Here is a 21778-nt window from a genome sequence, read left to right on the forward strand (position 1 = left end):
TCTACCTCTTTAAAACCCTTTCACCTCTTTCATGAGACCAAACCGTGTGGAAGAGGTGAAAGGGTTTAAAGGAAACGTCCCAGTTTAAACCATGACGCTGCGGACAGTGGCGGTCCTAGCCTGTTTGGCGCCCTGGGCGAACACTCCCTCTGGCGCCCCCCCCCCCCCCACACACAGACAAAACATATTAAGGATTGTACATTAACATAAAGCTGTTGTACACACACACACATATGAAGAGAGAGAGTATGCATAGTATGCAAACAGCTACCAAACAGCCATCATAATCCGTCATACAATGAGAACAGGACAAATCAACAACTGACACTGACTCATTACTATTCAAATCTGTAACATAATGTATTGTTTGGAGTTTAGTCTGTTACTGTTGCTATTTTTACCATTTCTTCTTGGAGCAACTGTAACCCACATAATTTCCTTAGGGATTAATAAAGTATTCTGATTGTGATTGTTTCAGGATGACCTGCCATTATCCAATCACACATCTGCTTACCTGCATCTTTTGCTCGTTTCTCCTCCTCTTCTTTTCTCTTTTTTCTAAACTGAGCACCTGATGGCTTTGAACTGTTCTTGTCCATCTTGGTTTTAATTTTGCACTCCAGTATGAACACAAATCCCCCAACCCGAGGATCACCACAACATAACCTAACAGACCTACACCTTAGTTCACAGACTCACTTTGTCTAAGGTGCATTTCTGAGATTTCACACAACCCAGGATTCAAATCATGAATCCATGATGGGCTTGGATTTACATCATTATGAATGAAATGTGCTCTATTTGGAAGCAGCCGGCCCCTCCCCTTTCGACGGGTTGTGTGTGAGACTTTAAATCATCAAACTGTAAATTATAAATTTTAAATTGTTATTGATCCTTTACTCCGAGTCCTAAAGTGTGTATTTATTCTCTTACTCCTCTTATATATATTGTTTGTTTACTTGCACTGCTGTAACTGGAGCCTCGTCGTCTCGTCTCTATATGCTGGACTGTCTGTAGCGGAGATGACAATAAAGTTTACTTTGACTTCAGCAGCGAGCACGCGCACCGAGGGCTCTCGCGCTCACTTTTCACGTATAGAATTTCAAAAAAACATCGGCGCAGATTATAAGTCTGTATCATGATGTCTGGTGTTTTCGTGTTTGTTGGTTTGTTTTTATTTTGTTTTATTTTGCGAGTTGGTTATTAGACGCTGCTCCAGCCACCAGAGAATCCCCGCCGCCCCGCCCTCTCCTCCCTGTGCCGCCAGCAGCAGGCGCACCTCGCAAACGGAGGGCGCCCTTACTCCCAGCAAATGGGCGATAGAAAACCGATCGGTGCCTCTGCCGTTCCCAGTATGTGCTGGCTGACGTCGGGGCAGCATGAGTACGAGCAATTTTTTTTTTTTTTTTTTGCCGATGCCCGTGATGCCGCCCCGGGCAACCGCCCGTGTCGCCCGTATCTAAAACCGCTACTGCATGCAGAAGCTGAAAGGAGGCGACCCGGTAAAAGAAGGAAAATCACTAAGTAGGAATTATTAGTCCGAAGAGCCACGGAGGGACTTTTTTCTGGGCTCATCAGAGGATCTAACAGATCAGGAAGTAAACACCTGTGTCAGGTTCTTTTAGCCACGTCACTGACAGTAAAAGTTTTATTATGTTGGTTCTGATGAGTTTCAGCTGGATGTGTTCCAGGCTACGTCTTTAAATCCAGTTTGAAATGCTGCTGCTGTAGGAGGTCGCACGTTTTGCTTGCTCTTCATCACTTTTAAAAACTCGGCCTTAACTTTTGGCGCTGTGCACCATCGCGCACCGCCGTATTTTGCAGACATGTCCTCGCCGTCTCAGCTCTTCAGGTCACTCATTACAGGTCGTACCTCGTACTCACCTTTCAGGTCGTAGCACCTACTCTATGTGAGCATCTCCCCTTTATTATCAACTCTGAGGCTTGTCATCATGTGCTTTCTTTCTCAGTGTAACCATCACCCAGTGTTTAGTTGTAGGTTGTGTACATTTACTTCATGTCTTATCTGTGTTTAGTCGTCAGTCTTGTCCCCGTGTTGGTTTACCTTTCTGTTGGTATTGAAGTGTCACCTGTTCAGTTAGTTCCTGTTTTATTTTGATACTTCTTTGTGTCGTGTGCAGTTCTGCTTCATTAGTCAGATTCAGTTCACCTGTGTTCCCCAGGTGTCTCCACTTTGCCCATTCGCTCTTGTGAATTTAAACCCTTTGTTTGTCTGCATCCTTTGTTGTGCTGTTCCTCATATTCCTGCTGTCTAACCTTAGTTTCATGTTTAGTCTCTTCTTCATAAGTTCCCAGTAACAAAGTTGAAGTGCTTCCACATCTCATCTCCTTCGTCCTGCACTCTGTCTGAACATGGTTAAAAAAGAGAGGGCATTTCTCCTTTCTACGAGCAGCAGATTCAAACCTGGCCTAAAGCTGGGCATGGGGCCATGAAGCCTGGAAACAGGATCACGTCCCACCGACACAAACTCACTGAAAAGCCAACTCCGATGGAATGACTTTGAGTCTCGGTTAAAAGTCAAACATCTCTCTAACACCCTAAAGCCCCCAGCTGTTCCCCACCCACAAACATCTGGAGGACACACTGAGTTTGTACCATGGTGGGGGTGAGTGTCAGAGGACTTCAGCAGACTGTAACCTTGGACTAAAACCACAGGTAGCCCCACCCGTCGGACGCCCTCTGCTCGTGCAGGCACGACGCTCTCACTGCAGGTAAAAATGAAGACACAGAGACCTGCGACACTCGGGAGCTTTAATGGTTCATCATTTACAGGCGTGTACAGAAGCAACACAGCAGCACAGGAAGTTCAGTCAGCCAGAGCCAATCAGCTGAGAGCGCCGCCTGTTCAGTCCACAAATCACACAAACCCTCAGTCAGATCACATGACTCACTGATGCTCTATAGTCACGTGACCTCAAAGCTCATCAGAGGGGAGGACCTTCAGACGGAGCGTTCACACCAAGCACGAAGGGAAGCTTTCACGCTGTGACATTGAAAACGAGACAACACGAAGAGAGGCGAATGCGTTTCGATCCAATAAACAATGTATTCACCCGATCCTGCTGGCAGGAAGTATGGCGAGAGCTCAGACGGACGCCAGAGGAATCGCAGCGCGAATGAGGTGGGAGTCGCACGATTTCGCTTCTTGTTCACTTTGAGCCAAACTGTGGATCCATCACACAGCTGAGAGAGTGCCATGGTTGCCTGTGCAGTTTGGCGCCAAAGTAAAGGAGAAACAAGTCGTCGAGGCAAAAATTTACCAAAAGTTCATTTCTACGATGGATGGCGGTTGGCTGAAGGGGGTTTTGAAAGAGGTGAGTCAATGTGCGAGGGTCTTATTGGACATCCTTCTTACTCACGACATCTTGCTCTGATGAGCTGATCGTACTGAGCTAACCGCCGCCATGCTTTGCAGCAGTTCAGCCCGAAATGCAGCGAAAGAGACGGGATTCAGACGAACGTAGACGGCTTGAAAGTGTCAAAAACAGACCTTTGACTCTTTGCAGGCAGTCAAACGGAGCGACACGGGGACGTGAATGCTGCACACAGCGAGGTGAAACTTTGCTCTGTGGTTCGTGTGAACGCAGCTTTGGATCGGCGTGGGGAGCCTTACAGGGAGCGTTCCTCGTCCTGGATCTGCCTTCATGAGGAAACACCTGCAGATGCTTGGGCATGGTCTCGGTGACCTTTGACCTGGTCAGTAAGTCGTCATTGATGGATTCGTGGCGCTGTGATATAGACCATGAGCCGGTATGATAGCTAATAACTTCCTGTGGTTGCTACATTGGACTCAGAGGCGTAGATGGACGCGTGATGGCGGCTGATGTTCTGCAGAAGCTTGGTGGTGCGTCCCCAGCTTCAGATGCCCATGTAGGTGTTCATCTTCCCCAGGGCGTCGCACACAGTGGTGAGGTCGCTGCGCAGGTCCTGCACCACGTCCTCGATGCTGCGGGTGTCTTTGAGCAGGTCGACGCTCTGAGTGTACGGGTTGTAGTACACCGAGAACGGGCGCTTTATCGTCTTTGCAAACTCTCTGCGGGAAAGGAAGCACGCACAGGAAGTTACGGCGGGCTCGGTCCAGGCAGGAGTTTAGTTCCTGTTCAGACTTTAAAACACTCACGATGCGTTCAGGGACTACTCGCTGCTTACCTCATCTTCTCCTTGGCCTCCTCGAAGCTCTCCGACACGAAGTAAACCTCTTGGAAGGTGGTGATGAGACACTCCTGGTTGCAGGTCGTCTTCGGGTCAAACATCTTTACACATGCCTTTTCAGACAGGGCATGCTGGGAAAAACATCAGCAGACAAACATCACTTCCACCGTGCGTGCGTGCCTGTGTGCGTCTGTGTGTGCGTGCGCGTGTGTGCATTGTGTGTGTTACCCTCAACTCTCCAATAGACGACAGTAAACCGGCTCCATAAGCTCTCAGCTGACCGTCCTGTTTGCACAGTCCGAACTCGATGGTGAAGAAATAACACTGAAACACACGAGGCTCCATCACTGATTGGTCTCTTTAAAAACTGGTTTCTATGGCATCATGTCCAAACCTCTGTGTTAGAGACATCAGCTGTTCAGATGGCCTGTGCTTTCATGTAATATCATTTTTCACCACAGGGGGTGTAACCACGCTAACCCTCACAAACAGAAGCTCTGAGCAGCAGCTGGGTGGGGCTTCTGCCCCATCTCTGTGATGTCATGGAGATGTATGACTATAAAAACTGTGTGAAACTGAGTCTTTAGAGCGCATGTCTTTGCTTTGATTCTGTTTTGTACTGAGTTACAGGGCTTCAAAGTAACTGAGTACTTTTACTCTGTTACTCTAACAGAACAGATCCACTTTAAAGTGATGCTGTAAAGTTAAAACATGTTGGTGATGAAACATGTTCTTCTAGCGCCACCATCAGGTGACACTTCATCATTAAATAAGGTGAGAATAGGACTCATCGTTCTCAAACAAAGCATGAAAAAATAATTTTCTAAATTAATATAATTAACGTGTAATAGGGTGTAAAATATTTAATCTCATACAGCTGCTATTTTTAGTACCATTACTCTTAAAGAGAGATTTATTTATTATTTTACTGGCTTATTTCCATTTCTTTTATCCTAAGTCTTCCGTAAACCTCCCACAGCTGGATTCGAACCTCTGCAGCGTTACCATGATGATGAAACTCACTGTGGCGAGTTTCTGAACGTCCTCGTCAGACGCTCCCAGGGAGGCCAGACCGATCTCCTGAGAGAACTGGGCAAACTTTGGATCAGCCAGTAGGGGGACGTGACCCAGCAGCTCGTGACACGTATCTCTGAGAGGAGGAGGAGGAAAGATGGATCACTACAACTACTGAATACACAGAGTGGATTTCCCCTCTTTGTCTGCGTGATGCTGAGCTGGAGATCATCAAACTCATCAAACTAGAGATGGATGAAAGGTGGAGGTACTCACGGCTCGGGGGTGTAGAGCGGGTCGGTGCTGTGCCGGATGTACTGAGTGCAGTTGAAGACTCTGTAGGCTAAACCAGCCAGGAAGTCTCTGGGAGACAGATAACCTGCCACCGGGCGAACGGTGAAGCCAGAGCGCTCTGAAACACACAGGACGCCACACAGGAAGTGAGGTCATCACCCTGTTCAGCTCTGGCCTGTTCTCATCCATCAAAAAACGTCACCGCGGAGGGATTATGTCATCAAAGAGGCGGGGCAGCCACCAACAGCGCTTCATGTTTCAGCAGAACTTCTGGAATCTGTAATATGACTCATGGGTCACCTGAGTCCAGGTAAGCCGCTCACCTGGACTCAGGTGAACGTGTTCAGAGAGACGTACCTCTGAGGAACAGTGAGACGTCCTCCAGCTGCGGGATGTTGTCCTCTCTATAGCCACAGTGCTTAGTGAGCAGCGGCAGGTTCTTCAGGTACTCTTTGCAGGCGTGAGTCGGGTACAGTTTGGTCAGCTCTCTGAACACCACGCCCCACGTCTTCACCTCCTCCTCCGTGTACTCGATACGAGGGATGGGCTGCCCGCTGTGGGGGGAGGGGCACGTGAGACGTGAAACACCTGAGAGGTGAAACACGAGAAAACACGACGAACGGACGAACATACTTACAACTTATAATTCATGGCCACTTCCACAAAGTACTTCCTGCGCTGGCGATAAACATTATCTTTAAACCCCTGACAGGAAGGAAGAGGACACACAGTCAGAGTACAGATATCCCATCATGCCCAGCTTTCTGCCACCTCTGCGTGCACCTATGGGCTGCTCGCAGCCCACCTCTGCGTGCACCTATGGGCTGCTCGCAGCCCACCTCTGCGTGCACCTATGGGCTGCTCGCAGCGTTGCTGCCACTCGTACGTCCCACCAAGAAAGGCTGACATCTGACACGTTAGCTGGACCTCCTCCAGTGTGTCAAAGCCCCAAAGACGAATTTATTTCGTGTGGATCGAAGAGCGGGCAGGTGTGTGTAAAAAGCCCCGCCTCCTCCACGTGAGGGGGCAGATGAGCAGCACATTGAACTCAGCACCTCAACCTGTGGGGAGGCACTCACTCTGCAGGTCTCACTTCCTGATCTATGCCACCTACAGGCTGGACAGCTGCAGACTCAGTTAAAGTTTTCCTCTTGAATGAAAACAGCTGTAGGAGGTCCAGAGGTGAACTCAGAGATGAGCCTGAAGGCCCGAAGGAGAAACTTAACACCCTGACCTGCACACAAAGGCCCTAAACACTGCAATCTGCCCCCCTCTTTGTCTCGAATGCAAGATGAACTCACGCTGCAGGCGTCTGTGAGCTGTTCTTTATAAATAAAGTTGAACTGAAACGACTCACGGGATGGTCGGCGTCCAGCTCGGACCCGTACATCAGCACTCTGTGAGAGCACTGATCCAACTCGGAGATCTTCATGGGAAACCAGGGAACCTCGTCTTCATCTGAGAAGAACACAGAGAAGTCTCACAACGCTTAAACACTGCGGCCTGTCAAACCTTTACATTCTGTATGATAGCTTTTCATTTTACAGTGTGTATGTCAGTCGATTGCAGACTGAGTCAGCTGAGTTCTATTTTCTTGGGTATATAACCCAAGTGTGGCGGAGGTGTGGTCCCGGGCGCGGCTGCAAGGGAGGAGTGGTGCAGTGAGCTCAACGGGGCGGTGCTGGAGACGCAGGTGAGAACAGCTGATGGCGTTTGGACTGATGATGGTTTCCTTCCCCTTTTTTAGTGAGACGGGAGAGGAGCGGAGGGGAAGCTGGGAATCAGCTGAGACCATGGACGGTCATAACAAATGAAAACTAAAAATAAACGTGGCATCTGGCGACAAACAACTGTGCGTGTGTACGTGTGTGAAGTGCATTTCACACCAAGCGAATCCTTTAGTCAGCAAAGACAAAATATTACATTTAGACCGTACTGTCAACGGTGGCCAGCGTGTTCTGAGACTGTTTGTGTATCAAAACATTTTTTATTCACTATTTGAATAATATCGACAATTAGCAATAAATCAGGAAATAAAACATGGATACATACTTTGCAATATTGTTTTTGTTTTTAAGTTTTACCCCTGAGTTTCCTCAAAAACTCTGGCCAACATCCATCTGTAGTGAGTCATTCCCGACAGGATCTGGCCAGCTTTTCCTGTATCAGTCCACTGTTTACCTCAGAGGTCAATGCTTGGTGAGAAGCTTCGCCTTCATTTAGTCTTGACTAGGGATGGGTACCGGTATCCGGTGCCATGATGGCACCGGTTCTGACATAAACGGTAGTAACCAGACCGAAAAGCAGCGCACATTTCGGTGCTTTATTTCGGTGCTTTTTTTTTCCTGAGCTGTGATACACTTTAGATTCTAGCCAATCATTTTACGTTTCCAAGGATAGTAGGCGGGCCCAGGTATGTACGTTCTTTTAGAGCAGAGCTACAGATTAAAAATGCCCAAGGCAAAGCGGTCAGAAGTCTGGCTGTACTTCACAGCAAAAGATGCAAACTCAGCAGCCTGCAACAAGTGCTTTAAGCTGATACTGTGATACTGTGCAAAGGAGGTAACTCCTCGAATCTGATGAAACACCTGGCGACGCATAGCATTTTTTTTAAAAGCCGAAAAATGCGCCGTATTTGATAGCTTGCTGCGAGACCTCACACCGTGCACATCTACGGCGGGTGTGGTGCCTGTTATCGGACCGGAGTTAGAAACATCCCCCAAAAACCCGAAGAGGAGAGTCCTGGCCCCTAGCCCTGCCAGTGTAGCAGAAATGATGAGGATGATGATGGCAGCAGCAGCCGTTCTTCTCTGCGTGAGTAGCTTAATGTTGTTCGTGTATAATTTACGTTGAGTAGGCTAACCACGTTATTACATTAATGCATGTGAGGTGAACTAGCAAACATCATCATAGCTACATGCGGCTGTCTTCTTGTTTGATGGCAGATACTCCCTTCACCCTGGCCAAAAAGGCTAAAATGACCAAAGAAAAAGTGGAAAACAGTTAAACATGAGAGGTTTTTGGACAAAATTTGTGTTTTTTTTCCATTGTTTAAGCACTGCTTCCAGCCAAGAGTGATGCCATATATGCCCTATAGCAGCAGAAAAGGCTAACATTGTTATCTTTTTACAAAAAAACAGCTGAACATGAGAGGTTTTTGGACCAATTTTGTGTTCTCCATTCTTTAAGCACCGGTTTGAGCACCGTTTAAGCACCGGCACCGTTTCAAAAGTACCGGTTTTGCACCGGTATCGGATAAAACCTAAACAATACCCATCCCTAGTCTTGACTTGTTAAAGGAATCTGATACAAGTCGATTAAACAGGCTCACTTCTGACTGATGACGGCGATACTGAGCTGAGCTGTTGAGGATATCCTGAACTTTACTGTCGGTAAGCGCTGCTATTTAAGCTGCTCTTAGGCTCTGTTAGTTTTTGATATTGATATTGATTTAGCTTGTGTTGGCTGCTTTGTTAGCCTCTGTTAGCCTGTGTTAGCTGCTCTTTTACAATGTGAAAATGTCAAAACTGTTTATCAGGGGAAAAGTGTGATTTTTTTTTTTTAGGACACTAACTGGCAAAATGTGACAATATCAGGAATAAACGAGCGAGTTTATGCATGTTTTCATGTATTAGCTCCCTGACTTCAGCTCAGGAGATGAACTTGAGCTGCGGAGGAAGACAATATGATTTTGCTTAGATGTCGATGACATAGTCTCTTTCCTTCCTGCTTTTGTTTCGTTGGTGAAGGGGACGCCTCCTCCAGCGGTAAAACAGGCGTGGTCATTTAAATGTCGCTCCACGGCACGTGAACACCTACGACTTCTCTTCTCCTCCACCTTTGCCGTTTTATGCACGTGGCTAGAAACTGGCCACTTTAGTCAAAACAAGATGAAGAGATCCAATCAGAACTAATCAGGTACTACAGAAAAGGTGGGGCGAGTGTGAAGTGATCCAATCGGAAGTGACCTCATTGTGCAGCGTTTGATCTGCTCCTGATAAACAGCGAGGGAGGGGCGGTTCAGCCCACTCCCATGAAAACGCAACAGAAGAGGGAGAGAAGAAGAGACGCGGTCTTTGTAAACATCGTGGAGAATCACTCACCGCTCAAAACACAAATTTTACATTTTAGATTTGAGTCACTGAATCAACTTCAGATTACGTCTGCTGTAATCGCATCACATTTAGTCGACTAAAACTAAAGCAGTAGCTGTAAAGACAAAAGCAGAAAGCCTCCAGAAATCCAGGTGTGCGTCTGAGCGCGCTCATACCTGCTTCGGCACACCACACATGTGCTGGCGTATTGAAGGACACAATGTTGACGTGGTCTTTGAGATGCTCCAGCAGCTCGTTGAACTCTTTCTTGCTGCAGCTGCAGTCTGCAAAGATCTCCACCTCGTTAGGAACTCGCTTCGACATCCGAGACTCGATGTGGTTCAGGTTCACGTGCTTCTCCTGCAGGAGGACGCGAGGACAGAGGGTGAAGATGGAGGTGGGGCAGAGGTTCAGGCGTGATCTGTTTTTGAGGGCTTCCTGACCTGAAACAGTCTGAGAGCTTTGACCAGACAGCCGACCTCGTTCTTCAGAGAAAACACCACTGCCGTTTTCCCAGAATCCTCTGTGCCCTCTTTGTCCGGCTTCTCGTTGATGGGACAGAAGGACGGACGCCTCGACTGACAGCAACAACACAAACATGACAAAGAACGTGAGGTTATTGTGACAAAATGAAGCGTTTCAATCAATCAATCAAAGCTTTATTCGCCACATGCAGGTTGCCCTGCAGTGAAATGGGACCCCCCCCCCCGACCTTACACACACAACACAGACATCACATGGGGATACAGGTCGGAGATCGGTAGCGTTACAGAAAAACACTGAAATATACACTACGATGGGAAAGTACAAGAGGAAAAAAAGAGACCTCTACTCATGCTGTGCTTCCATGGTAGGACAGCACGAGAACAGGAAACAAAAAACCTCCTCTGCACAAAAAGCACATAAATGTCCACAGCACAACTTTGTGAAAGACATGACAAGCCACAGGGTCGGGTGGGGGGTGAGGAGTGATCCGAAGCGAACACAGCAGCCGCCCTGCACAGCGGTACCATTCCAGCGCGGCACACAGACCCGCCGTGTTCCCCCGCAGGAAACAAGCATCGAAGGCGTTTGGAAAGGGAGGGGGATGAGTGCGTGCTTATCTCTTGGCTCTTGGCGAAGGCGGTCGCACTTTTCTCCTCTCCTCCTTCCCCTTATCTTCCCTGCTTAGCCTCTTGTGTCCTTGTCCTGTCTCGTGTGTATTACTTTCCCTCAAACAGTCTCTCACTGTCGTTCTCTAAAACCTAAAAGAGAATTATGGATTTGATCAACTGGTCTCTGAATGCTATTGACACCCTTTTCTCAACGAGAAGTTTGGGCTCGGGAGAGCCCGAGTGCCCTGGAGGGACTTTCCCTGCCGGGTACACGATGGACGGGTGGCAGAATTGGAGGATCATGTGCCTGGCGGGACTGTCGATCGAGGACGCTGAAGATATCTACCTATTCGGAACCATGATAATAAGGTTCTTGCTGATCGGAGCTGGCTTGGACCTGGCTTATCGGAGAATTAAGAAAGCGGAACCGGCTGTTCAAACCCCCACAAGGCTGCCTGCTGGGATTGAAACGATGGGACGAGGCGCGACCTCTCACAACGAACGCAGCATGGTTAACACCTTGGAGACGCTTACAGCTGCCGTGAAGACTCAAAATAACACCATTGAGCGTATATTGGGATACATCAGAGAGAGGCCTGCTCAAAATGAGACCCTTGAGGGAAAGTTGGATCACATCGCAGAACGGCTCACTGCAGTTGTGGGGTCTCAGAATCAAAAGAATGACAACACCACGGAAGTTTGATACCATCATGGGGAGGCTCGCGGTTCTCCAACGGGAGATTGAGAGACCAGTGTTGGAGTGTTAAAGAACTGCTTTGAAATTCTCCTGAGCTGCTCGCATAAAAGAAAAATCAACAACATCAACATGCGGACACCACGGCGCCAGCTGCGTGTCCAAGGCTGGAGCTGAACAAAAACTCCCAGATAACGACTGTGTGTTGACTATTCTTCCCATTCCATGCAAGGCCACCTGGGTTGGCTGGCAGACTGTTTACTTAGCCTGATAGGGCGAAGGACACTGTCTCAGCTGAACTCTGGACACGCACACACATACACTTACACTTACACTGATATGCACGCACTCATCCCCCTCCCTTTCCAAACGCCTTTGATGCTTGTTTCCTGTGGGGGAAGACGGCGGGTCTGAGCCCGCGCTGGAATGGTACCGCTGTGCAGGATGGCTGCTGTGTTTGCTTCGGATTACTCCTCACCCCCCACCCGACCCTGTGGCTTGTCACGTGCTCCATAATGTTGTGCTGTGGACATTTATGTGCTTTCTGTGCAGAGGAGGTTTTTTGTTTCCTGTTCTCATGCTGTCCTCCCAGGAGCCCAGCATGAGTAGAGGTCTCTTTTTCCTCTTGTACTTTCCCATTGTAGTGTACTTTTTCAGTGTTTTTCTGTAATGCTGCCGATCTTTGACCTGTATCCCCATGTAATGTCTGTGTTGTGTGTGTAAGGTCGGGGGGGGGGTCCCATTCCACTGCGGGGCAACCTGCATGTGGCCAATAAAGCCTTTCATTCATTCATTCATTCATTCATTCATTCATTCATTCATTCATCAGTGTATGTGTATGTGTGTGCGTGTCCATAGTTCAGCTGAGACAGTGTCCTCCGCCCTATCAGGCTAAGTAAACAGTCTTCCAGCCAACCCAGGTGGCCTTGCATGGAACGGGAAGGAACAGTCTAAACACAGTCGTTATCAGGGTGTTTTGTTCAGCTCCAGCCTTGAGGCCGCAGCTGGTGCCGAAGGGGTATCCGCATGAAGTGATGATGGTTTTTACTTTAGTGCGAACAACTCATATGAATTTCAAAGCTGTTCTAACAGTCCAACACTGGTCTCTCAATCTCCCGTTGGAAAGCCGTGAGCTTTCTATGATGTTACTTACGCTTCGTGATGTTGTCATTCTTTTGCTCAAAGAGCAGGTTCTGAGAACTCACGACTGCAGTGCACTTCCCCAAGATGTGATCCAATTTGCGCTCAAAGGTGTTATTCGAGCTAGCCCCTCCAGATGTAATCCAGTTTTTCAATCAGAGGTCTTGTTCTGAGTATTCACAGCAGCCGTGCGTTCTCCAAGATCTTCTCCGTGCTGACTCAATGAGCCCATTTTGAGAAACTCACGCCTCGTCCCATCATTTCAATCCCAGTGGGCAGCCTTGTGGGGGTTTGAACAGCCGGTTCCGCTTCCTTAATTCTTCGATAAGTCAGGGCCAAGCCAGCTCCGATCAGCAAGAACCCTGTTATCATGGTTCCAAATAGGTAGATATCTTCAGCAGTCAGGCTCACCCGAGCCCAGACTTCTCATTGAGAAAGGGGTGTCGATTGCATTCAGAGACCAGTTGATCAAATCCATAATTCCTCTTTTAGGTTTTAGAGAACAGACTGTGAGAGAATGTTCCAGGGAAAATACAAAAAAAAAACACGACACAAGACAAGGACACAAGAGGCTAAGCAGGGAAGCTAAGGGAGAGGAGAAAAGTGCGACCGCCTTCGCCGAGAGCCAAAAGAGATGTTTAGAAGCATCAACCAATCAGGTCTCTGACTCTGCGATGGAGGTCTCATTAGCAGGGGCGGATCTAGAGAAATTTTCTTAGGGTGGCAAAGAAATCAAATGGGTGGCAAAATCAAAGCCCCCCCCCCCCAACACTCATGCAGGTGGTTACATATGGTTAAATGATTCAAATGCAGTTAGTATACACATTTTTAATCTAAAAATAGTCTCTAACTTAATTATTGTCTGTAGCCCACATGATTACACACTTTAGTTACATAAAACATGTGAGTTTTGATGCTATGTACTGTACAGCCTGGATAATAAATAAACATGTAGCCCAATAAGTATAAAATCCAGAAAGCTACACAACATGGGGCGCTTCATTTACAAACACAAGTCTAACTTAAGTTTCACTGTTTTTGTTAGAAAACAGTCACATTGTTACAGCTTAAATTACACAAAATGTCAGAAATCTGCACTGTCATGAACAAACATGTAAACCTAATTTTTCATGATTTGTTGGATTAACCCTCTGAGGTCTGAAATACAACCGGACATTTGTGACTCCTTTTGAGTTTACGTTTGTATTTCACCCTCAGATTGTTTCTTTTTATTTTTCCCCCATTGCCTTGTTTGGTATCTTTTCAGCTCAACTGACTTTATTTATTTTACTTTCTTTTTATTGTTTTTCTTGAAACATTATACAGGGGGTAGGGGGACAACAACAACAACAACAACAACAACAAGATAAATACAACAGGTAGGATAACAAAAACAAACATGTTGGATCTCCTTGTTTCTACAGTTTGATCATTTCTCATTATCAATGTGTTGGTCTTTATCCTGTTGGGTTTATGTACTCAGTCCATTTCTCCTACTTTTTATGGTATTGATCTTCCTGAGTCCTTATTCTGTAGGTCAATTGTTCCATAGTTTGTATTTCATCTATAATTTTGATCCATTCGTCCTGTGATGGTGGGTCTATCTTCTTCCATTTTCTTGTAATTGCCTTTTTACAGGCAAAAAACAACTAAATTCAGCTCAACTGACTTTAGTTGTTTTTTCACTGACATATTGCATTAGTGTTACTGATCTGAAATCACACAAAGAGCTTAAGATCCTAGTAGTATTTTTACTGTAAAAAAACCACAGACATGTTGAGTAAATATAAATTGTACATTTTGTAAACATAAACAACTATTTATCTAAAAATGCAGCCAATACACCGTTTTTTTCATTTTGTATAAGAATTTAAAAATATTACTAAAACTAAAATGAAAGAACAATCAGGTGTCGCAATAAGATGCCCCACAAATGATGTGTGCCATTAAAAAACAAGTTTGTCCACCAAAAGACAGAAGAGCGCAGGGATAAACCTGCAGGCCTGACAACAGCAGGTGTATCACTCCGCTGGTTTTCTACTTAGTGACAGTGTTTACGTTGCAAATGTGCCTCTGTGACATTCATTAGTGCCCTCACTGACACACTAAACAAAACGACTACACAACAGAACAGCTACACAACACAACACACTAAGTAAACACTCCACACTAAATGTCACAAATCTCCCACATCTAACCTCTCTCTCTCTCTCTCTCTCTCTCGCTCTCTCCCTCTCTCTCTCTGTCTCTCTGCCGTTACCGTCACTCCCCAAACTTTTCCCTCTTCCTAAACAACCAAATCTCACGTGTTGACTTCTTTTTTTTTAATTGGTCGACATGGTGCATTTTTCCACCAATAGGAAAGAGGTGGCTTTTTTCCTTTCTTTACTGTTTTCGCGCTGTCCTTACAAAACGCTTGAAACACACACACACAAACGTGACGACAGTATTTAGAAAAAGCGTGGCTGATATATATGATCATAACTCTGGATTTACTGGCCTGTAATTAAAATGTAAAAACTTTGAAGTCCGAACTTTCAAAGTGGCTGAAACAGAGACTCAGCGTGGCTGCAGCTTGTTGCTGTGTCAGCTTACATCAGTCATGTGATTTGGAGGTGCAGCGTGTCCGTGGACCACAGAGGGTTAATAACACTCACCTTCCTTCCATTTCCACAGTGTAACATCCACCCACCTGTGTAAAATCCGAAATTCCCATGGTGTTGTTCAAAATGTGCTCTGGCACCATCATAAGCATCGCTTGCTGCTGAAAACAAGAAAAAAGCCGGTCCTGCTATGGGCTGAACCATTTGTTACTGGTGCAGGGGGGGAACTCTATCCAATATATTCAGTTTTAGCATTTAGATTCACTGCTGACTGTAACTACGCTCAAACTGTTAATGCTATCTTATTTTAATAAACAACACTGTCATATGCAAAACTGGGGTGGCACTTGGGGTGGCAAGGGATCATTTTAGGGTGGCACTTGCCACCCCATGCCACCCTTCTAGATCCGCCCCTGCTCATTAGGCCCTCCCACTACGCTACAACTGTGGATTTTAATGCCACCCTGCACCTGAGGGGGTGATAGTGAGTCAGACCTCAGTCCAACGGGACAGGAAGCAGCACCTCCAGGTCCAAGAGGAGCGTGCAGGCAGGGTGGAGTGGGTGGAGAAAGAGTGTCAGGAGTTTGGAGATGTGGAGATGCTCAGATGTTTGTTGGAAGTGAGCAGTGTGGACAGAATCCTGTCATCAGGGGAACGGCTCAGACTCAGAGAGGCTGAGATGGTCTGAGCCTGTGCAGAGGAGGAAAGGTGAAGGGAGAAGCTGCAGGCAAGAGGAGAAGAGCTCAGAGGAGGTTCATGGATGCAGTGAAGGGAACATGCAGAGGGTCGGAGTGACAGAGGAGGGTGAGTCGTCTGTGTCCTGTGCAGATTTAGCTCAGACACCAGCAGGGGGCAGTGTTTGACCAGGAGTCAGGCTGAGGTGCTTCTGCTGCTGTGAATGAATTTAAACTGTTCAAGTGTGTCTGCAGGTCACCTGACCTTCATCAGCTGATGGAGCCTTTTCTCCACCCTAAACCTTTTTACCTGCCTGCTTTTGTTTCCGCTGCGTAAACTAAAGAACAGTTCTGTTTCTGGTTGGGTGACTTCGTCTCAGTAGCGCCATCAGTATGATCGCTCCCTCTGATAGGCCGGCCTCATAAAGGCGTGCAGTGTTATCTGATGCAGATGGCGACAAATTTCCCCAGAGCTGCTGTTCAAACACACGGTGGCGACGGCGTGAAGCAGCTTGCTCTGACAGCTGTTAGTGTCATGAAATAAAGATGTGGAGCTGCCGACGGATGCTCAGACAAACAGCCCATAGCCTAGCAACCGACGACACGCACGACACGCTGCTTACCCAGAACTCTGACGGCAAAGACCCCACAGTGAGCACGGACACACAACTCTGAGTACTCTGTGTGTACTCTGAGTCTACTCTTTACCTCATGCTGAGCCTGGACATTATCTTTCGCTCTTCTTCAGTGTCTGGATTGTGGACGGTTTTTATTTTTCGTGGACGAACTTCGATCCCTGCGAGCCGACTGGCAGGAAAATGCTGCCTGCAAAGCTGCATGGAGGGAATATTTAACGTGTGACGTAAACGATGCAGAGCCATCAACCTGACTGCAGGTTTCTCATGTTGGCCCAGAGAAAAAGAAGAAATATTTCTTAAATACAGTCCAGAAACATTATTAAACATCACTTTAGGCTGACTGTCTCATGCTAGGGTTTAAATTGTATTTGCATTTGTTTTTCTGCTTTTCTTTGACAGATTTCCTGTCATTAGAAAAAGATGTAAATAGAGAGAATGGTGCAGAGATAAAAACAGAAATAAAAGGAATAAATAAATTAAGGTGAATGTAAATAACGAGTATCACAGAAAGAACTCTGTAACATTAATTCATGCCAGATTCATTAGTTCCTGTAGATTTCTTTTGGCACATTTGTTCCTCCATAAAGCAGAGGGTCGAATTAGAGTGTGGAGATGAATCTTCAGTTACTGATCTGATCGCTCTGGGCAGTTCTTTTTAAATCGTTTGATCTGTTTCTGCTGCCTGGATGAATATTCTGAGCTGATGGGATTACTGCCTGGCTCAGAGGCTCTTCAGCAAGAAGGTTGTGTGATCAGCCAATTAAGGTAAAAAAGTACTAAAAGTAGAAATAGATTAGTTTGACTCTGAATTTTTGGAGCAGAATTTGAGAAATAAAGAGTTTCTTATTATCTTCTCCTGATCAGCGATCAATAAAGTCCTGAAGCTGCTCTCAGCTACAGTACTCAAGTAAAAGTACCCAGTTAGTCTAAAAGGAGGAGGATGAAGACTCCTCACCATCTGTCCGCCAGTGTGCCGCTGCCGCTGATGCTGCTGGTCAAACATGGCCGAGTCCAGCGACAGCCCGCGCCGCGACCAGTACTTGCTGGAGAACATCATCATGGCCGGTTGCATCCTGGGGATGGGCTCGCCATCGTCCTTCATCACGTGGCCCGACGCCATCGGGAACCAGTGAGTGTACGAGTACCAGGACTCCAGCCTGTCGCTCTGCCGCCGCTCAGGAGGACGAAGAGGATGCTGCTGCTGCTGATGGAGCTGTGAGCCGCTGCCGACCCGCCTCCTCAAAAATACTCCCCCAGAAGGGGGAGGGGGGGTAAGCTCCACCCACACAGACACCCACAGCAGTCTCCAGGTGGGCGGAGACTTTGGCTGCAGAGTGACATCATTAGAGCACACATAGCAGCTCAGAGACACACCTGAACACACACACACACACACTCATTTTCACATCTCCTTGAGGACATTGAGCTGATGTAACACTTTACCTGCTGTCTCACTCTAACCAATAGGAGCTAATGCCTGACCCCAACAATGACCTAACCACAGCTGAGGACCGCCATTTGGTCCTCCCAATTACTGGTCCCCACAAAGATGTTTAAACGAGCACGCACACACGCACACCTGCGTGTTTAAAAGCGGTGAGATTGTGATATTATCTAATGCCACGTTATGCCCCTGATTAATGACTGTGAAATTATTATGTAGTTTTAGTTTGCATTATTCTCCTGAATTAGAAGGTGAAACGATTACATTTGTTAAACTGTATTACATTAGGCTGCTGGTTTATTGTGAATGAATGATATTGTTTATGATGCATGATACTGCTGAGTTAGAAGAAATACTGTTTTCAGAGTCAGGACCTTGTTTCTGATAATAGAGGAGACAGAGAGCTTCTGTCTGGTAAAAGGTCAGAAGCGTCAACGGGCGGGGTGAGGCCGAGTGCATTTGGAGGTCGAGACATACACACAAACAGTAGTTAGACTCATGTTTGGGTAAGAGTTCAAATAATAGTTTGCAAAAGCTTGTGACTGTAAAATTGTGTCTGCCTAAGGGACAGTTTGCTCCAGGAGATAAGCGAGAGTTATTAATAGGAAGCACCTGGCCTCGAGACGGAGAAGATGTCCTTTTAAATGTGTCAAAAGTCGTCAACAGAACATTTGTGGTTTTGAAACGTATGCATGTATTGTATCCGTTTGACGCATGAGGGGGCGTCATAAATAATAAAAACAACTGCTTGTGTGTCGATGCTGTCGGCGTGCAGTGTTCATCTCCCCACGCGTGTGTTCATTAAATCATCTTAACTCTCCTGGACCAATTGTTGTCTTTGTGCTCACCCTCAATATTTGAACTCGTAACACCCTGACACACCTGGTCACCCCACCTGAGTGATTTCCCGCTGATGTCGAGTGTCATGTGACAGGTAGGACATAAAGAGTAAGAAAGGCTCCACAGGTGAGGGGCGTCAGGCCGTGTTTCCTGCTCTCACACACCTAAATACCTGCCTATGTTCATAAATCCTGTCACACAGCTGACCTTCACCCACAGAAAGTCACGTGACCACAAATCAAACTGATCACGTGTGGCGACTGGAGCCCATCAGGTGATGACACCTCTGACCTCTACCTTACTCATAGCAGCAGCAGTGGAAGCTGATGTCATTCCAGCTTGGGTCACATGATTCCCACCTGTACATCCTGCTGTGGCCCCGCCCCCGACTGCCAGACATCAGAGAGGGTGGTCTGGTTCGACTGTGAACATCTGCAGCTCTCGGCCTAATGAGCTTTGAGTCTGGAATGGCGCCGTGCTCTGATTGGTTGTTTCAGATCTTAAACTTCAGTTTGAGGTTTCATCAGCTGTGGGCACAGAGGAGCGGAGTCCTCTATTAAAGCTGTGGGTGGGCAGGTGATGGACGGCTGATGGTTGGCTGATAAACAGCCATGATGGCAGCCGCGGTTATCAGCGTGCGGAGACAATTTCCTGCCACACAGGAAATGAAAGCTGCATCGGGAGGAGCCGCGGCTGCTTTGTTCCTGAGGCTTTATGAGCTGATTGCAGGTGATACCTTCATCTTCCTCCTCCTCCTCTTCGCCTTTAACACCAAACTTCTCCAATCTAAGGAGGCAAGGAGGGGGAGGCGGAGGAGGAGGCCAGGAGATATCTGACAGTCACATGAAAGCAGCTGAGGTGACATTTGGAGCAAACGGGAGGAGGCGTGACATTTATGAAGATGAATCGAATCATTTCCTCACATCGATGCAAGCAGAGCAGCCTCCACCTCCACTCCCACTCTGACTGTGCAGTGGCGCAGCTCTCTGATTGGAGCTCGGCCCTGCAGGTGTGTTTTCCTTCAGCGTGTGACAAAGCGAAAACGTCCGCGCCTGATATTCAGACGAAGCCGAGCGTCATCGTAAATAATCTGGCCTCCTGTGACGAGCTGCGATGCTGTGTCCAACTGTGGTCTCCATGGTTACTGACAGGTCCGCTCCTATTGACTGTGTGCACGTTAGCATATGCTACTTCCGGTGCGGAAACGCCTGTGGGGAGCTTTGTTTCCGGTGTCCTATTCGCGCCCTGTTTACGGTCCAAAACACGTTAAGCAAGTGAATGAATCAAGCGGCGATTTACATTTCTATAGATGTCTCGGGCATTTACCCAATATATCTGTAAATGATGTTCATCGACTTGTCGATATTTTTCCCCCGCGCCTCAGAGCAAAAGAGAAAAGGGATTCAAATGTTATATTTCTCAGCTGTCCCTCGTTTATCGCGGGTGTTATGTTCTAAAAATAACCAGCGATAGGTGAAATCAAGTAGCCAATTTTATTTTTTGACGGTGCAAAACGTTTCGTGGACATCGTGGACATACAGCACTGCACTTCAGAGTCACACTGCTAGCATCGATGCAGCGATTCTGTACTGTACAGGAGAGACGTCACGGAGGAGATCGTCTGCAGCGATCAGGACGCAGGACACAATGTGACGTAAAAATAAGCATGCAAACTTGCACTAAAAAAATCTGCGAAACAGCGAGGTGAAAGGTGAACCGCGTTATAGCGAGGGACCGCTGTGATTTTTAAGGTAAGTCACAACATACCCTTCGTAAATACTAATGTATAGAAACCGTTACCAGCAATCATTCATTTTTGTGTGGCTTTTTTCACGGTTTGTTAACATGCTGTGTAGGTGTGTACTTGACTAGCTGATCTCGACATAATGAGGGAAACATCTGGTTTGACTATTGTTCACCTGTAGTTTGAATGATGAACAGTTGCCTGTTTAAATCATGAGACCAGTCACTATACAGAGATGTGCTTCTGAATGTGGACGATGTGTCTTCTGCTGCAGTGATGCAGTTCTGCTTGTGTTGAGTGATGTAAACAGCTGATCGATCTAAACTCTTTAAACGTCAAAACTGATCATTAGATTTTTTGTGACACAGCAGCGGTGAGTGTTCCCACCTTCTGCTCTTTGTAACTTAACGCCATCTTTCCGTTTTCGAGTTTTGGACATGATTGTGGAGGATATCTTAGCAGTAGCGATTGACTGCAAAGTAAAGCTACCGGAAATGTACAACCCCACATCCGGTCTCAAACCAGGAAGTTAGCATTTTCTCGTGCACAGGGTCAATAAGAGAGAGAGATGGCACTCAGTCCTTAACGTATTTTAAGGTGGAAGCAGACCTACAGCTGCTGATATAAGTTCAGCGTGTGTGGGTGGAGGTGAACATGGTGCAGTCGGACTCAGTGTCCCCGTATGCTGAACCGTCCCAGCAGCAGCGATCACAACACGCGCAGGATGTTTGATTGTATTCGGTAAATCCTGAGTGTTTGACTCACATACACCACAGATTTCAGACAAACTGAGCTTCAGGATTAAAAGAAGTGTTTGTGCTGACGTCGGTGAATACGACCCCAGAAGCTCCTCCTCTCAACGCCAGCCTCGTTCATATCATCTCCACAAATCGAAGAGGATTTAGTTTTTGTAGCCCGCCTTCAGCGCCCTGTAGTTTCAACATGCGTCACGTTAAAGAGCGAAGGGTGTATTGCACCACTTCACCTCGCTACAAGCAGCAGGCGATTTTAGACCCAGACAGGCCGCAGGGCTGTGTGCTGCTACATCATTGAGTCTACGGGAGGTGGAGGCCCTGGACCACTCAGGACTCCACCCAGCCACCTGTGGCATCGGTGCCTGGGTGAGGCTACAGCGTTACTGAGCTGTGTCCTCGTTACATCAGGCAGGCGATGCAGCCCAAAGAGCTCTACTGCACCACCCGTTAGTGTTCCTCAGGTGGAGCCATGCTGGACGCGGAGGTCGTCTGCGCTCACAACATGAACCAGATTCAGTGTTTCAACCCAGAGAGGAAACTGTGTGTGTGTGTGAGTGTGTGTGATCCAGATGTCAC

The 21778-nt window shown here is 47.1% G+C and overlaps 1 protein-coding gene across 1 annotated transcript; it reads right to left on the reverse strand.

The window, feature by feature from the left end:
* Positions 1 to 2756: 2756 nt before the first annotated feature.
* On the reverse strand, positions 2757 to 21665 carry tph2 (tryptophan hydroxylase 2 (tryptophan 5-monooxygenase)). Its single transcript, XM_084936707.1, has 11 exons — positions 17375 to 21665; positions 10020 to 10154; positions 9753 to 9936; positions 6840 to 6940; positions 6120 to 6187; positions 5840 to 6036; positions 5465 to 5600; positions 5198 to 5324; positions 4403 to 4498; positions 4172 to 4305; positions 2757 to 4055 (listed from the first exon to the last, which is right to left on the reverse strand). The coding sequence occupies exons 1-11, from the start codon at positions 17537 to 17539 to the stop codon at positions 3881 to 3883; spliced, it is 1518 nt and encodes a 505-aa protein (XP_084792833.1). The 5' UTR covers positions 17540 to 21665; the 3' UTR covers positions 2757 to 3880.
* Positions 21666 to 21778: the final 113 nt, after the last annotated feature.

This window comes from Perissodus microlepis, chromosome 7, assembly GCF_051167445.1.
Source record: "Perissodus microlepis isolate ML-2025 ecotype Zambia chromosome 7, ASM5116744v1, whole genome shotgun sequence".
Lineage (NCBI taxonomy): Eukaryota > Metazoa > Chordata > Actinopteri > Cichliformes > Cichlidae > Perissodus > Perissodus microlepis.

Excerpts from the sequence above, each read along its gene's own strand:
- tph2 (XM_084936707.1), bottom strand. The coding sequence starts at position 17,539 with ATGGCGTCGGGCCACGTGATGAAGGACGATGGCGAGCCCATCCCCAGG. Across the intron at positions 10,155-17,374 it reads GGCACACTGGCGGACAGATG|TCGAGGCGTCCGTCCTTCTG; the intron begins GTGAGGAGTCTT and ends TGTTGCTGTCAG. Across the intron at positions 5,325-5,464 it reads CCGCTCTACACCCCCGAGCC|AGATACGTGTCACGAGCTGC; the intron begins GTGAGTACCTCC and ends TCCTCCTCTCAG.